Source organism: Pseudophryne corroboree, chromosome 6, assembly GCF_028390025.1.
Source record: "Pseudophryne corroboree isolate aPseCor3 chromosome 6, aPseCor3.hap2, whole genome shotgun sequence".
In the NCBI taxonomy this organism is placed as follows: Eukaryota; Metazoa; Chordata; class Amphibia; order Anura; family Myobatrachidae; genus Pseudophryne; species Pseudophryne corroboree.
The window spans coordinates 456,567,417-456,584,899 of record NC_086449.1 but is presented as its reverse complement, the minus strand read 5'-3'; the positions used below and the strand labels follow the sequence as shown (position 1 = coordinate 456,584,899).

The 17,483-nt window shown below is 48.0% G+C and overlaps 1 protein-coding gene across 4 annotated transcripts in view; it reads right to left on the bottom strand.

The window, feature by feature from the left end:
- Positions 1 to 17,483, bottom strand: part of TRABD (TraB domain containing) — a 97,707-nt gene that overhangs the window by 42,160 nt on the left and 38,064 nt on the right. For 2 of the 4 annotated variants that reach the window (XM_063927147.1, XM_063927146.1), the window contains exons 2-5: positions 7,806 to 7,862; positions 6,209 to 6,287; positions 4,413 to 4,579; positions 3,951 to 4,091 (exon numbers count right to left, since the gene is read on the bottom strand). In XM_063927147.1, the coding sequence (XP_063783217.1) occupies positions 3,951 to 4,091; positions 4,413 to 4,579; positions 6,209 to 6,287; positions 7,806 to 7,832 (414 nt within the window). In that variant the 5' untranslated portion in view covers positions 7,833 to 7,862. Of the gene's footprint in view, positions 1 to 3,950; positions 4,092 to 4,412; positions 4,580 to 6,208; positions 6,288 to 7,805; positions 7,863 to 17,095; positions 17,327 to 17,483 lie in introns of those variants that run through there. The other 2 variants (XM_063927148.1, XM_063927149.1) reach the window with 2 other exon arrangements.

Genomic DNA, 17,483 nt, shown 5'->3' with positions numbered 1-17,483 from the left:
CTTAGTTCCAGGATGTTGATGTGAAGGCAAGTCTCTTGACTTGACCACAGACCTTGGAAATTTCTTCCCTGTGTGACTGCACCCCAACCTCGGAGGCTTGCGTACGTGGTCACCAGGACCCAGTCCTGAATGCCGAATCTGCGGCCCTCGAGAAGGTGAGCGCTCTGTAGCCACCACAGGAGGGACACCCTGGCCCTGGGGGATAGGGTGATTAACCGATGCATCTGAAGATGTGATCCGGACCACTTGTCCAGTAAGTCCCATTGAAAAGTCCTCGCATGGAACCTGCCGAAGGGAATGGCCTCGTATGATGCCACCATCTTTCCCAGGACACGAGTGCAGTGATGCACTGACACCTGTTGTGGTTTTAATAGGTTCCTGACCAGTGTCATGAGTTCCTGAGCTTTCTCCATCGGGAGATAAACCCTTTTCTGGTCTGTGTCTAGAATCATGCCCAGGAAAGGCAGACGAGTCGTAGGAACCAACTGCGACTTTGGAATATTTAGAATCCAGCCGTGTTGCCGTAACACTTCCAGAGAAAGTGCTACGCTGATCAGCAACTGCTCTCTTGATCTCGCTTTTATGAGGAGATCGTCCAAGTATGGGATAATTGTGACTCCTTGCTTCCGCAGGAGTATTCTCATTTCAGCCATTACCTTGGTAAATATTCTCGGTGCCGTGGAGAGACCAAACGGCAACGTCTGAAATTGTTAATGACAATCCTGTACCACAAATCTGAGGTATGCCTGATGAGGTGGATAAATGGGGACATGAAGGTATGCATCCTTTATGTCCAGAGACACCATAAAATCCCCCCCTTCCAGGCTTGCGATGACCGCTCTCAGCGATTCCATCTTGAACCTTTTCAGGTATATGTTCAGGGATTTTAAATTCAATATGGGTCTGACCGAACCGTCCGGTTTCAGGACTACAAACATGGTCGAATAATAACCCCTTCCTTGTTGAAGGAGGGGAACCTTGACCACCACCTGTTGAAGATACAATTTGTGAATTGCAGTTAACACTATTTCCCTCTCGTGGGGGGAAGCTGGCAGGGCCGATTTGAGGTATCGTGAGGGGGCATCTCCTCGAATTCCAGCTTGTATCCCCGAGACACAATATCTATTGCCCAGGGATCTAACTGGGAGTGAACCCACTTGTGGCTGAAATTTCGAAGACGTGCCCCCACCGGGCCTAGCTCCGCTTGTGGAGCCCCAGCGTCATGCGGTGGATTTTGTAGAGGCCGGGGAGGACTTCTGTTCCTGGGAACTAGCTGTGTTGTGCAGCTTCTTTCCTCTGCCCCTGCCCCTGGCAAGAAAGGACGCAACTCGGACTTTCTTGTTTTTCTGTGATCGAAAGGACTGCATTTGATAATACGGTGCTCTCTTAGGTTGTGAGGAAACATATACGGCAAAAAATATGACTTTCCAGCAGTAGCTGTGGAGACCAGGTCCAAGAGACCCTCCCCAAACAATTCCTCACCCTTGTAAGGTAAAACCTCCATATGCCTTTTTGAGTCGGCATCACCTGTCCATTGCCGAGTCCACAGGACCCTTCTGGCAGAAATTGACATAGCATTTATTCTAGAACCCAGTAGACTAATGTCTCTTTGAGCATCTCTCATATATAGGACAGAGTCTTTAATATGCCCCAAGGTCAACAATATAGTATCCTTGTCTAAGGTATCAATTTCCTCAGACACGGTATCCGTCCATGCTGCTACAGCACTACACACCCAGGCCGACGCGATCGCCGGCCTCAGTAAGGTACCTGAACGTGTACAAATGGACTTCAAGGTAACCTCCTGTTTGCGATCCGCAGCATCTTTGAGGGTAGCCGTATCCTGTGACGGCAGGGCTACCTTCTTGGATAAGCGTGTTAAAGCTTTGTCCACCTTAGGGGAGGATTCCCAGCGTAACCTGTCCGTTGGCGGGAAAGGATACGCCATAAGAATCCTTTTGGAAATCTGCAGTTTTTTATCTGGAGATTCCCAAGCCTTTTCACACAACTCATTTAGCTCGTGTGAGGAGGGAAAGGTTACCTCTGGCTTCTTTTCCCCATACATATGTACCCTCTTGTCAGGGACTTGATTTCCTCTGTGATGTGCAACACATCCTTAATTGCTATAATCATATAACGGATGGATTTAGCCAATTTTGGCTGCAACTTTGCATCATCGTAATCGACACTGGAGTCAGAATCCATGTCGGTATCTGTGTCAACAATTTGGGATAGTGGGCGCTTCTGAGACCCTGACGGCCTCTGCGACATAGGATCAGGCACGGGTTGGGACCCTGACTGTCCTGAGGCTTCAGCTTTTTCTAACCTTTTATGCAAGGAATTAACATCATCATTTAAAACCTTCCACATATCCATCCAATCAGGTGTCGGCGCCGTCGGCGGACACACCACATTCACTTGCTCCCGCTCTGCTTCCACATAGCCTTCCTCATCAGACATGTCGACACAAGCGTACCGACACACCACACACACTGGGAATGCCCTTTTTGAAGACAGTTCCCCCACAAGGCCCTTAGGAGAGACAGAGTGAGAGTATGCCAGCACACACCCCAGCGCTATAAACCCAGGAATAACACAGTAACTTAATGTTAACCCAGTAGCTGCTGTTTATATATTGTTTTTTGCGCCTAATTATGTGCCTCCCCTCTCTTTACACCCTCTTCTACCGTGTATCTGCAGGGGAGAGCCTGGGGAGCTTCCTCTCAGCGGAGCTGTGGAGAAAAAATGGAGCTGGTGAGTGCTGAGGAAGAAGCTCCGCCCCCTCGGCGGCGGGCTTCTGTCCCGCTTAAATATGCAATTTTTTGGCGGGGGCTCATACATATATACAGTGCCCAGCTGTATATATGTTTAACTTTTGCCAAAAGAGGTCCCAAATGCTGCCCAGGGCGCCCCCCCCCCCCCTGCACCCTTACAGTGACCGGAGTATGTGAGGTGTGTGGGAGCAATGGCGCACAGCTGCAGTGCTGTGCGTTACCTCAGTGAAGAACGGAGTCTTCTGACGCCTGTGAAGTCTTCTTTGCTTCTCATACTCACCCAGCTTCTGTCTTCCGGCTCTGCGAGGGGGACGGCGGCGCGGCTCTGGGATCGGACGGCGAGGGTGAGATCCTGCGTACGATCCCTCTGGAGCTAATGGTGTCCAGTAGCCTAAGAAGCAGGACCTAGCTTCAGAGAGTAGGGCTGCTTCTCTCCCCTCAGTCCCACGATGCAGGGAGTCTGTTGCCAGCAGAGCTCCCTGAAAATAAAAAACCTAACAAAATACTTTCTCTCAGCAAACTCAGGAGAGCTCACTGAAAAGCACCCAGCTCGTCTGGGCACAGTATCAAACTGAGGTCTGGAGGAGGGGCATAGAGGGAGGAGCCAGTGCACACCAGAACCTAAATTCTTTCTTAAAGTGCCCATGTCTCCTGCGGAGACCGTCTATCCCCATGGTCCTTACGGAGTCCCCAGCATCCACTAGGACGTTAGAGAAATAATCTGTTCTTCTGAGATGGGCAAATTACTATACACATATAAAAGGAATAAAGCTGAAATAAGAACGTATACATTTAAAAGTAGGGGGAGGGTTAGGGCTAGGCTGTGGTAATGGTGTGGGGTGGGGGGTTCGGTATAGGCGCCACCGGGGAGGGGGGTTTGGGTTTAAGCTGCGGGTAGGAAGGCATTGGGGAAAAAAGATAAGAATACCCTTGTCGGAATTCCAAACAATAGGATCCCCAATGCATTAATTACAGCCTTCTCTTCTCTTTGTTAAAAGCAGTATTATTACTGCTGAACAATGTTTCGGCAGTAATATTATTGCTTTTTAGAAATCTGGTTAAAAATGCAGATTTGGTGTGGTTACATGTTTGGACCTTTGCAATGACAGCGCTATATTAAGGCGAGCAAAGAAACAAGACACTGAGAATGTAGGTTGGTTTTAGAAAAAACAATACCTGTTTAATTGCTTGATGAAGTTTTTCCAGATTTATTTCTTTGGCTTCCTTGAGTAAAGTTTCTTCATCCATTTTTAACATTGATACTCTGTACTGACACAGCTCCACCACGACCACATCCGGCTGCACCTCCTGTATGGTCTGGGGAGAACAGTTTTCATATTATAGGTCTAAAACATACACAAAGGAACAAAAAAAACTAACTAATGATACATTACCAACTACCTCATAGATCTGTTCAGTAATATTTCATCATTATTTTAATTATACACTAGGAGTGCAAAAAACCTCTACCAATAGGCTGCTTAAAGTCTCTGTAAAGAAAGTGATCAATGTGTAACTGATACTAGGGAGTTATGTGAGGACGGATATCAAAATAAAAAGCAGATTGAAGAAAAAAAAAATAAAATAAAAAAAAAAAAAGGAGGTTGAGCTTGCTTTGAAAGCTGCTGTGGCCCCTACCTTCACCACATCTTGTTTGCTGCTGTCACTGAAATGGGCAGTGCCTACAATGTACACTTTACTGCCCTCCTCCGTGCTAAGCTCTGTCACAGTGCTCGGAAGCGATGGGCACTTCTGTCTCTTCTTCATTTTCATCTCCCACAGAATGCGAAACGCATCAGCATCTGCTAAATAAGACAATGAAAATAATAAAACATTAGTAGGCTAATGTAGAATATATTTCTGTCAGGTACGGAAGGGTGATATCCAGCGGCGGCTCTTACCTTTTTTGGGTAGGGGGGCTGCTGCTACCCATGACTGAGAGGAGAGAGCTGGCACGACCAGCCGGGTCCCAGCGCCTGCAAAATGGAGCGGACAAGCGCAGGGACCGGCGCATGCACACAAGCGGCTGCAGCCCTTAGAAGCCAGATTGGGCTGATGAACAGGCTAATCACAAAACGGTCTGGCAGTCCCAGACAGAGGGAGGAAACACCTCTCAATGGGACTGTCTGTCCTGCGGGTGACTGGCAGGCAGGAAGTCACTGCCAGCCACAGTGAAGCCACTGTAGTCACACACACTGCAACTGGCTCAGCTAAGCTCACTGAAGTGGAAGATTTTACTGGGGGGTGGGACTACAGTCCTGCAGCCCATAGGTAAAATCTGCCACTTCGCACATCTTGGAACATTAAAAGGATTTATGCGGTAAGCCCTTTGTCAACACCCAGCATTCTACATGTATAATGGTAGTCTGCAACAGCTTTGTTACATTTAGCAGGAAGAGACCATTAATGAGCAATTCATTCCTTAAGGCCCTGTCTTCACCATGTAGACGGGGGAAAGCACTCACAATGACTTTGCTATGCCTGGTAATAGTGAGCAAGTATGGCTTTGTGATACTCCAGTGATTGTTTCCCTCTATTGAAAACATTTTTTTAGAGACATTACAAAAATTTTTTTTAATAATGACACACACAATTCTCTGTAGGAGTAGAGCACATCACTATACGTTTACGTAGAAATTAAGGAACCATGTAAATCAAGAGTTCCACAGACTAAGGGTAGGGCCACACATAGCAGCCAAGTGGGCTATAACGGCGCCCACACATATGCGGCTGTCCTGCCATCGCCGAATCCAACCGCAGCAGGCTGGATGACAGGATGGCGGGATTTCAATGTGAACACATACATTTCAATGTATGTGTTAACACAGTACGGCTGTGCTCTATTGAAATCACGTGTGTCCATGGGCGGATCCTGTTCAGCTGCATCCCACAGGATAGGATCCGTGTGTACACAACCACCTCCCCCCCCCCTCCCGGCCAACGGGACCCGCTTGGCCACTGTGTGTGGCACTAGCCTAACCCACCTACTGTACAGCTCTACAGCTCTGTATGCAGTGTAGGATTTGTTAAGTGAATTCTACAAATGCTACTAAAGCAGTTTTGGATTAGCGCTTAATATCAGACAGTCTCAGTAATTACTAAACCAAAGACTACAGAACACACAGACGGCTATAATCACAATGCAAAAGGGTATACTGCAATAAGATTTTGAGAACCGCCTGGCCAATAAGCACAAAGGAATGTCCAACAAGAAGAACTGGTACACTTTTATCCAGCTTATATTAATAGAACATCACTGCTCTGCAAAACCCATTACCATGAGAACCAGCTGAAGCATGCTTACACCTTCTTCACACCAACTATGACCTACAACCAACCATGGAAACATCTGTGCCCACTGTAAACAGGAGCAGAATTCCTTGGCAGCACAAACCACTGGCATCATAACAATAGTAGGTTTTCCCTATACTCACAGATGTTGTGTGGTAAATTAGAAGGATCAGTTGGCCCATCTTCTGTCGCATCTGATGTCGCCATTGGCGGCGTACCAACCTGGCAAAAACAACATTTTAGATTTAACAGTTAGAAACCTGGACAAACCCTATTTAGGAATCCTGTCTGTAAATATCACTCTCTCAGTATTCTCTAGTGGGAGTGAAAACTTTTGTAATAACACAGTCCTACACTACTCTTACCAGACAGGAACCAGTTAAGGTGGATGTGTCATATACACACAGTAAAGTACATTTGTGAGCTGAAGTAATATGCATGAGAATGCAGTCTAAGGGGTAATATTTAATATAAAGGTCAATTTTCATCAATTTTTAAATCAATGAAAATCAATCTAAACCAATACTGGAGTTTATGGCAGGGACGTGCAGTCAGGGGGGGCAGTGCCTCCCCTATCATAATGATTAAAATAATAAAAAAGATATTTATAACAGAGTCTGTTATAAATATCTGCTTTTATTATTTTAACCATTCCTCCGCCCCTCCCCCCCAGAAATAGAAAATCCCTTCATCGCAGGGTTGTAGGCAGCGGGAGAGATGCCTCCCGCTGCTAACATTAAAGTCCGGGCAGCGGGGGGCAGGGCGAAGCAATAGGCTGTAAAAGCCCATTGAAAATGTATGGGGAAGCGGCACCACTAAAAGTGCCTCAATGACAGGGGCGTGCATTCAGCCCACATGAATGCACGCCCCTGTCAGTCCCCCCCTGATGTGATTGGGCCAGCGGATCCAGCGGGCCCAATCGGCAGCACGACGCTGCGGGCATTGTGGCGGCGGGACCCGGCAGGGAAAGGGTGGCTGGCGACAGACCTGGATCCGACACGATCCAGCCCCTGCCAGCCACTCTGCAGAGTTCGGCAGTGGAGAGCGGCTTCCAATTTAAAAAATGGCCCAGTGCTGGTTGTTGCTCAGGATGGGGGGACCCCATTTAAATTTTTCGGATCCCCACTTCCTGAGGAATTCCAACCCTTGGCTGACTGGTTTGGGGGGAGGGGGGGGGGGTGTTTAATGCTATGGCAAGGGGACCCCACACTGAGTGTCTCCCCTGCTATGGCATTACTCCCCATGGCTGGTTCAGCCTAGTGCTGGTCTTTATAACCTTTTTTCTTGGGGGGGGGGTGTCGGAGGAGAGAGAGGTGGCGCCAGTGCCTCACCAGTCACTGCCCTCACCGCAAGTCACTGGTTTCTGGGACTGTCACACATGTACTAGCAGGTGATTTTTTTATATTAATTTTTAAATGTTCGTGCATGTGTGTTTTATACCCAGAAACACCATAAATTCAGATCAATTTTCATAGATTTCAGCTTTAAATAAAAAAAATAAAAAGGATGATGAATATTGATCTTTAGTAAATATACCCCTAAGAATTCACTGGAACCATAATCATATTAAAATTAAGTCTAGTCTTCTCAATATTATAGATTCTACTGTTCATAAAATACATCAAATTTATAATTATCAGCAACATAAAACATCACATGGTAGGTCTTTGACCTAGGAGTACTAGGGCCATCCCATAAGCAATACCACAAATTTAGGAGGGAACTAGAAATCCAGCTTACCTCTTGCGGTTGGTCCTCCTCCTGCATTACTAAACAGATTTCTGTTCACCAGAGAACCTACAGAAGACAGAACCAACCTCTTACTAGTTTGCAATCTTCACAAATACTTTAAATCGGGGAACCATTCAGCAGCAGAGTGTGCATAAAGAAATGTGGCCTGACTCTTAATTACACTAGATGGGAAGAATAAATAAGTTTGAGAAGGAATAGGGAGAAGGATAATGAAAAGCACCTAGACACATGTTGTTCAAATGAGAAGGCATATTTGTATAAGTGACACTGTGTAAAACAAACATACAAAGCATTTCTCCAGTCACACCCTGCCACCATTAGGTGGGACATAATTTCCCCCCCCCCTACATTGTAATTATGCATTGTTTTTCATTACAAATCTATATGTCTCTTTAACACACCGGACTATAAAGTGTTTGTTTGCAACACACACATTAGTCATTGCCATCCTTCATTTCCTGAGTTTATACCTCACCACTTGTTACACAAACTACTCACTCCCACTCCTATTAAGCTCTAGTGCAGTGGTAAAATGAGGGGTGGATTGCACAACTTATGGCCTACAGAAGACATAGATAGCTTCAACAACATGGGCAAAGGGCATTTGCCCAGGGCACACAACAAACTTCCAAGTAACAGTCTGGATGGTACAATAGTCTCTCGCACATACCCCTGGTGCCCTGAGAACACGGCTTTTAAAGAATGTTGCTCGACTAAGGTGACCCTAATATTTCCTGGCAGCAAAAAATAAATAAAAATAGATAAATAAAGGAAGCTACGAACTAAACAGTCTTGTTCAGTATAACTTACAATAACACACAGGATCAGACACCTAATCTAAAGGCCCATATAGACGGGCCGATGCGGGAGAGATGTGTGCTGAGCGAACCGCTCAGCACACATCTCTCCTGCCGCTCAGCACAGCGCGATCTGTGCTGAGCGCGCAGGGGGGGCGCTCATTTCACCCAGCAGGTGAAGTGAGCGACCCGCTAGATCAGGCCAATCTAGCACCAGCGATGCGCTGCACATCGCTATCGCTGTTAGGGCTACACACGGAGCGCTCTGGCTGAAAATCTAAGCAATCTAGTCAGATTGCTTAGATTATCGCTCCGTGTGTACCCCCCTTTAGACATACTGGGGAATTCAATTGTTTGAAAAGTCAGTTGGGTGTCTGTTTTTTCCTATGTAATAGACAAGGAAAAAAAAAAAAAAAAAACCTACACCCAACTGACTTTTCAAACAATTGAATTCCACCCAATGTATCTAAAACAAAATTTAGATATTAACAGAAACCCATTTTACCCTCAATTTTTAATAAAGTTAAAAAAAAAAATCAGACCAAAAAAAATCATTCCAACAGAAATGTAATGCACTACAGTATATTCCTTCCTATACAAAAGAATATAGCACCAAGTACTGTGTAAGGCGTTGCTGTGGTCCAATACTGTCAGTTAGCCTGGCAATTGGACATGCTATAGATAAATCATACTTTGTTGTCCATTTACTAATGGCAGATCCATGAGAGTACGGAATTAATATTTTTTGTTTCCAATTTTTTTGTTTTTTGTTAATGTTACAGTGGTACAAAATGAAGACACACTGATATTCCAATGCCTATCGTCCACAGCAGTGTTTTTCAACCACTGTGCCGTGGCACACTAGTGTGCCCTGAGCAGTCTCCAGGTGTGCCACCATAGAAGCACAGCCAGGCCCGTCAGTGTTTTGCCGCTATTGAGGCCCTGGAACCAGTGGCAGAACTGTGGGAGGCAATGGAGTCGGCTGCCGCCGGGCTCCTGACCTGCAGGGGGCACATCTCCATTGCCTCCCACTGCCCGACAATCCATCGCCATATCTGACTGGACGGAGAAGCTGTGCCAGTGTCGTAACACTGCAGCAGCAGCTCTCTTCTCGTATCCACAGAGAGAGCTCAGCTGACAGCTGGCTGCAGCTAGGGGGAGCTCCAGCGCACAGTTGCTCACAGGGACCTCCAATAGAGCTGGCCGGCTGAAGCTCTCTTCCTCCGTCCTGGAGATAGCAACAGGTAGGCACTGGAACTACCTGCCTCAAGCTGCTGCATTGTGTGTGTGTGGTGTACAGTATGTGTGTGTGTTTGGGGGTGGGGGGGTGATTACTGGGGGTATCTTTAATAAATGTTGGCAGCATTGTGTTTATGTGTGTGAATGTTTTTAAGTGAGTTGTGTAGGTCTGTTTTTTAAAGGAAAGTTGTGTGTTTAAGTGAAAGAGGCGTGTGTGTGTGTTTGTGTGTGTAAGTAAAAGTGGCATGTGTATGTAAGTGTGTGTGTGTGTGTGTGTGTGTGTGTGTGTAAGTGAAAGGCATGTGTGTGTAATTATGTGTGTGTAAGTGACGTGTGTGTGTGTAAGTGAAAGTGGCGTGTGTGTAATTGTGTGTGTGTGTGTGTGTGTAATTGTGTGTAAGTGAAAAAGGCGTGTGTGTGTGTGTGAGTGAAAGTGGAAAAGGCGCGTGTGTGTAAGTGAAAAAGGCGCGTGTGTGTAAGTGAAAGAGGCGTGAGTGTGTGTGTGAGTTAGTGAAAGAGGCGTGTGAGTTAGTAAAAGAGGTGTGTTTTAATTGAAAAAGGCATGTGTGTGCGCAAGAAAAAGAGGCGTGTGTGTAAGTGAAAGAGGCGTGTGTGTAAGTGAAAGAGGCGTGTGTGTAAATGAAAGAGGCGTGTGTGTAAATGAAAGGCGTGTGTAAATGAAAGAGGCGTGTGTGTAAGTGAAAGAGGCGTGTGTGTAAGTGAAAGAGGCGTGTGTGTAAGTGAAAGAGGCGTGTGTGTAAGTGAAAGAGGCGTGTGTGTAAGTGAAAGAGGCGTGTGTGTGTGTGTGTGTGTGTGTCTATACTATTGTGAAAGGAACCCGAGTATGCTGCTACTGTTCACCCCGAGTACCAGATATCTACATATGGCATACATACATACATACATACATACATACATACATACATATCTATATATCTATAGATATCTATGCCCATAATATGTATAGGGCCGGGGGGGCACCAACATTTTATCATGCCTCCGGCCGACTGGGGCAAACTTATGCCACTGCCTGGAACGATCAATACTGGTGGGTTTAGTGGTTGCAGAGCCAGTTCGTGTTGGGCTCTTCTGGCTTTCTCAGATGTAGCTCAGGCGTTACCTATGGAGAAGCTGACACATGACATCTTAAGACACGCAACTGCACCATGCATCACCATTATATTGAAATGTGCCTTGGCAATATTTAAATCTTGTTCAGTGTGCAGCGAGTTGTAAAAGGTTGAAAATCTCTGGTCCACAGGATTGAAGTTCATGAAGGCCACCCTTTTCCTAACGTTTAATCCAGAGTAAAGCAAGAAACACAGAGAGATAGCTGCCCATCGAGCAGAAAACCGGGGAATTCCCTGGATCAATCACTCCAACAACTGAAATCCCAGATTTGATTAGATTTATTCAAGTTTCAAAAAAGCGTCACACACTTATTGTGCCTGCTGTCCCGGCCGAGTTGTGGGGACTTTTGTGATATAGTCTCAATGCACCCCCTACTCTGCCCCCAAAAAACCCAACTCCACTAAAAACGTTAAGCACTGTTATTATATTCTTACGTAACTTTATTTGAACTACAAAAACGAGTTTTATGGTAAGAACTTACCTTTGATAAAACGCTTTCTGCGAGGTATACTGGGCTCCACAAGTCTGGACAATGGGGTGTAGAGTAGGATCTTGATCCGAGGCACCAACAGACTCAAAGCTTTGACTGTTCCCAGAATGCACAGCACCGCCTCCTATATCACCCCGCCTCCCAGCACAGGAGCTCAGTTATAGTTAACCAGCCCAATGCAGTAGCAGGAAAAGAGACGACAACGGTTAGTAGCCACATACACCACACTCTCACGACAAGAGAAGTGTCAGCGGCTAATGCCATATCAACCCAAAGAAGCTAAGTGCGTCAGGGTGGGCGCCTTGTGGAGCCCAGTGTACCTCACAGAAAGAGTTTTAACAAAGGTAAGTTCTTACCATAAAACTCGTTTTCTGCTGCGGGGCACACTGGGCTCTACAAGTCTGGACAATGGGGATGTCCTAAAGCAGTCCCTTATGGGAGGGGATGCACTGTAGCGGGCACGAGAACCCGGCGTCCAAAGGAAGCATCCTGGGAAGCGGCAGTATCGAAGGCATAGAACCTTATGAACGTGTTCCCGGAGGACCACGTAGCCGCCTTGCACAATTGATCAAGGGTCGCACCACGGTGGGCCGCCCAAGAAGGTCCAACAGACCGAGTAGAATGGGCCGTAATGCGAGCAGGAGCTGACAGACCAGCCTTCACATAAGCATGTGCAATCACCATTCTAATACATTTGGCCAGGGTCAGCTTGTGAGCAGGCCAGCCACGTTTGTGAAATCCAAACAAAACAAAGAGGGAATCAGATTTTCGAAAATAAGCAATTCTCTTCACATAGATACGGAGAGCCCGTACCACATACAAAGACCGCTCTTTGGGAGACAAATCAGGAGAGACAAAGGCTGGAACCACAACCTCATGATTAAGGTGGAACAAAGAAACCACCTTCGGTAAATATCCAGGACGAGTCCTAAGAACCACCCGGTCACGGTGAAAAATCAGATATGGGGAACTACAAGACAAGGCACCCAGATCAGACATTCTTCTAGCAGAGGCAATAGCCAGCAAGAACACCACCTCAAGGGAAAGCCACTTAAGGTCAGCTGCACCAAGAGGTTCAAATGGAGGCTCCTGCAACGCCTCCAAAACCACCGACAAGTCCCAAGGAGCCACAGGCGGGACATAGGGAGGTTGGATACGCAACACACCCTGAGTGAAAGTATGAACATCAGGTAAGGTCGCAATTTTTCTCTGAAACCACACTGACAAGGCAGAAATATGAACCTTGAGGGAGGCCAGACGCAGGCCTAAATCTAGGCCCTGCTGCAGAAAAGCCAAAAGTTTGGCTATACTAAACTTGGAAGCGTCATAATTGTTAGATGCGCACCAAACAAAGTATGAATGCCAGACCCTACGATAAATCCGAGCAGAAGCCGGTTTCCGGGCCCGCAACATAGTTTTAATGACCTCTTCAGAAAAACCATTAGCCCTCAAGACGGAAGCTTCAAGAGCCACGCCGTCAAAGATAGCCGGGCTAGGTCCTGGTAGACACAAGGGCACTGAACGAGGAGGTCTGGGCGTTGTGGAAGTAGAAGTGGACGCTCTGACGACAGGCCTTGCAGGTCTGAGAACCAGTGCCGTCTGGGCCATGCCGGAGCTATGAGAAGCAGATTTCCTTTTTCTTGCTTGAACTTCCGAATTACCCTGGGCAGGAGTGACACCGGAGGGAACACGAACGGCAGCCGAAACCTCCACGGCACCGCCAGCGCATCCACGAATGCTGCTTGAGGATCCCTTGTCCTTGCTCCGAAGACCGGAACCTTGTGATTGTGTCGAGATGCCATCAGATCCACATCTGGAAGACCCCACTTTTCCACGAGGAGTTGAAACACTTCTGGATGGAGGCCCCACTCGCCGGCATGCACGTCCTGACGACTGAGAAAGTCCGCTTCCCAATTCAGGACTCCCGGAATGAATATTGCCGATATTGCCGGTAGATGGCGTTCTGCCCAAAGTAGAATCCGTGAGGCTTCCTTCATTGCCAAACGGCTTCGAGTGCCGCCTTGATGATTTATGTAAGCCAATGTGGTGGCGTTGTCCGACTGTACTTGAACAGGACGGTTCTGAAATAAATGCTGGGCCAGGTTCAACGCATTGAAGACCGCACGCAACTCCAGAATGTTGATCGAGAGGAGAGATTCCTCCTTGGTCCACCGACCCTGTAAGGAGTGCTGCTCCAGCACCGCGCCCCAACCTCTTAGACTGGCATCTGTCGTCAACAGGACCCAGTTGGATATCCAGAAGGGACGGCCCTTGCACAATTGTTGGTCCTGGAGCCACCAGAGCAGCGACAGACGGACCTCCGGAGTCAATGAGATCATTTGAGAACTGATCCGGTGAGGCAGGCCGTCCCTCTTGGCTAGAATCAGCTTCTGGAGGGGGCGAGAATGGAATTGAGCATACTTCACCATGTCGAATGCTGATACCATGAGGTGTAGCACCTGCATCGCCGAATGTATCGACACTTGCGGACGAGAAAGGAAGCAACGAATCCTGTCCTGAAGCTTCAGGACTTTCTCCTGAGACAAGAACAACCTCTGGTTGACAGTGTCCAACAGGGCTCCCAGGTGCACCATGCTCTGAGCAGGGACCAGGGAGGATTTCTTCCAGTTGATTAGCCACCCGTGAGCTTGTAGAAACCGGACCGTCATATCCAGATGACACAGGAGAAGATCTGGGGAATTTGCCAGGATTAACAGGTCGTCCAGATACGGCAGTATCCTGACCATTGACGGCGGAGTACCACCGTCATAACTTTGGTGAAGACTCGCGGAGCCGTTGTTAAACCAAAAAGTAACACCCGAAACTGGTAATGTTGCCAATAGCAAACCTCAGGTATTGTTGATGTGACACTGCTATAGGAATATGCAGGTAAGCATCCTGTAAGTCCAGGGAGACCATGTAGTCCCCAGGTTCCAAGGCCAGAACTATAGAGCGAAGGGTTTCCATACGGAACTTGGAAATCTTCACAAACCTGTTCAATGCCTTGAGGTTGAGAATGGGCCGGGAGGACCCATTCGGTTTCGGGACTAGAAACAGCGGAGAATAGTACCCCCGGCCCCTCTGAGCAAGAAGCACCTGTACTACGACTCCTGTATCCAGGAGGGTCTGTACCACCGAGTGTAGAGTTTTTTCCTTTGTCCGGTCCAGAGGGACGTCTGTCTGGCAAAATCGATGAGGAGGGGGGGGGGGGGTCGGTTTTTGAAGGCAATGGCGTAACCTCGAGTGACGACATCCCGTACCCAGGCATCTGAAGTGGTCTTCAACCATTCCTGGATATACCCTAGAAGCCGGCCCCCCACCCTGGGATCCCCCAGAGGGAGGCCCGCCCCGTCATGCGGCAGGCTTATCGGTCTTGGCAGCTGGCTGACGGGCAGCCCAGGCTCTTTTGGGCTTCGGCTTAACAGGTTTGAAAGTGCGGGCCTGCTTATGGTATGCCTGACCTTTTGCTTTACCTGAAGGACGAAAGGGGCGAAAGGACGTACCTTTAGCCTTCGACACAGAAGGAGCAGTATCAGGTAGACAGGCAGTTTTGGCAGTAGCCAAGTCAGCGACTATCTTATTTAAGTCCTCCCCAAACAGAATATCTCCCTTGAAAGGGAGTACCTCCAGGGTTTTTCTAGAGTCCAGATCCACAGACCAGGATCTCAGCCACAATATCCGGCGAGCCAGGACTGACGTAGTAGAGGCCTTGGCTGCCAGGATACCGGCATCAGAAGCCGCCTCTTTAACATATCGAGAAGCTGTGACAATATATGACAAGCATTGTCTAGCATGGTCAGAGGAGATTTCAGCTTCTAACTCCAAGGCCCATGCTTCAATAGCCTCAGCAGCCCATGAAGCTGCAATAGTATGCCTTTGTGCAGCACCCGTGAGGGTGTAAATCGCTTTTAGACAACCCTCCACACGTTTATTCGTAGGCTGTTTCAGAGACATGACGGTAGTGACCGGTAAAAGCTGAGGAAACCACCATCCTAGCTACATGTGAGTCCACTGGAAGAGGTGTTTCCCAATTCTTAGACAGCTCTGGCGCGAGGGGATAGCGAGCCAGCATCTTCTTTTGAGGCACAAACTTCGTACCCGGGTTTTCCCAGGGTTCCTGACGTATATCCACTAGGTGATCAGAGTGAGGTAAAACCTGTTTAACCACCTTCTGACGCTTGAACCTATCTGGTTTCTTAGGAGGCACGGATGGCTCGGGATCATCTGTAATCTGCAGAATTAACCTAATAGCCTCCAAAAGGTCAGGAACATCCACATGTGAACTACCCTCCCCATCAGCCGTATCTGAGACCTGCGGGGTCAGTGTAAGTGCCGTCCTCATCAGACGAGGTGTCAGTGAAAGCAGTGGATTGTGAGGAGACGACCGCTCGCTTAGAGGACCTCTTGGACTTAGGCGAGCGTTGGTCAGACTTTTTAGTAGTCAAGGACTGGTTCAACTTCTTTAATTGAGCAGATAAATCGTCCGCCCGCGGCGGGTTAGCTGCAGGGCCCACATACGGTTGTACCGGCATTGGGGGGCCCATAGGGGGTGTTAGTTTATGAACTAGCGTATGCAGAAGCGTGGAAAAAGCGGCCCACGGTGGTCAGTATGTGCCTCCGTTGCCAGTGTCCCACTGGGGGGCAAGGAGCCCCCAGAACCAGAGCCCACAGCTGCTATATTCTCCTCATATGTGCCTGTGGCTTCAGCAACACCAGCAGTGTGTTCCGCCCCAGAACCGTTACCCTCAGAAGCAGACATGATATAACTTGCAGTATGAGGTAACAGTACAATTATCAGCAGCACAATATCTCAAACCCAAACCGCTGCGCAGTGTAGTCAGCACTAGCAGAGATAAAGGAGAGATATGGTGACCAAATCACATAGAAAATACGTAATACAGTATATCTTTGTGAAAATCCTATATTAGATAACACCTGACGCACCAAGCCCCCTCAGGTTATAGAATATAGGGATAGCAAGTTGAGTGAAAGACACGAGATGGACAACACTCAGCTATCAAATGCACACACAGAAGGTCACAGTTTGTACAATGCAGAGGTTATTACAGACAATAATACTGCACTGGACTAGCTTACACAGCTATATAACAGTAGATATAACAGTGCACAGTAAGAACTGGATGTATATCACAGGGTAATTGTACTATAAAACCCTGACTAAATGCACTCTTTCTTAACTATCACTGTCTAAAAAGGCAGGTAGAATACTTAAGTGTCATGTAAAGGCACAGCGCTGACAACCAGGCAGCTTTACATAGGAGGATTTGCCCAAGCAGTCCCAGGAACAGTGAGCTGAGGGATAATGGCGCCGCAGACACTGACTGGGAGTGAGGAAAAGACAGATATGCAGCTCCAGGGCGGGAACATTTGCGGGAAATGGCGCCCTGGGGCTGGAGCTTCAGGTCTAAGCCTTATCCCCCTTGCTGGCAAAACCACCGGGTACTGTGGGCGATATAAGAAGTGGTTTAGAGAGAAAACCCGACCTGCGCCCATGCCCTGGTGATCTAGTGGGATCGCCTGTACTGCCACAGTGTTCACCGCCATCGCGCGCGGCCCGCCTCCCACTGGACAGCGCCGGATCGCGAGCGGGACCCACTTACCACCTCCCGAAGCGCGGCCACGCGATCCTGGAGAGCCCCAGCCGCGTGTGTCTAACGTGAAGAAAACCGGAGCCTCCGCTGTAGGTACCCAGCAACCAGGGCTCGGGAGTGTACAGCGCCGCTGGGGAGAGCTGGAGCTGCAGCAGTGAATGTCACAAAACATTTACCACCGCTGCTGCTCTTGAAGTCTTCACTTTTTACCTCATAAAAAGCTTTTCTCAGGGCTGCTTGGAGCAGCCCCTCTGTTAAGTGCCTGCTTACTGCAGCACCAACTGACAAACTGAGCTCCTGTGCTGGGAGGCGGGGTGATATAGGAGGCGGTGCTGTGCATTCTGGGAACAGTCAAAGCTTTGAGTCTGTTGGTGCCTCGGATCAAGATCCTACTCTA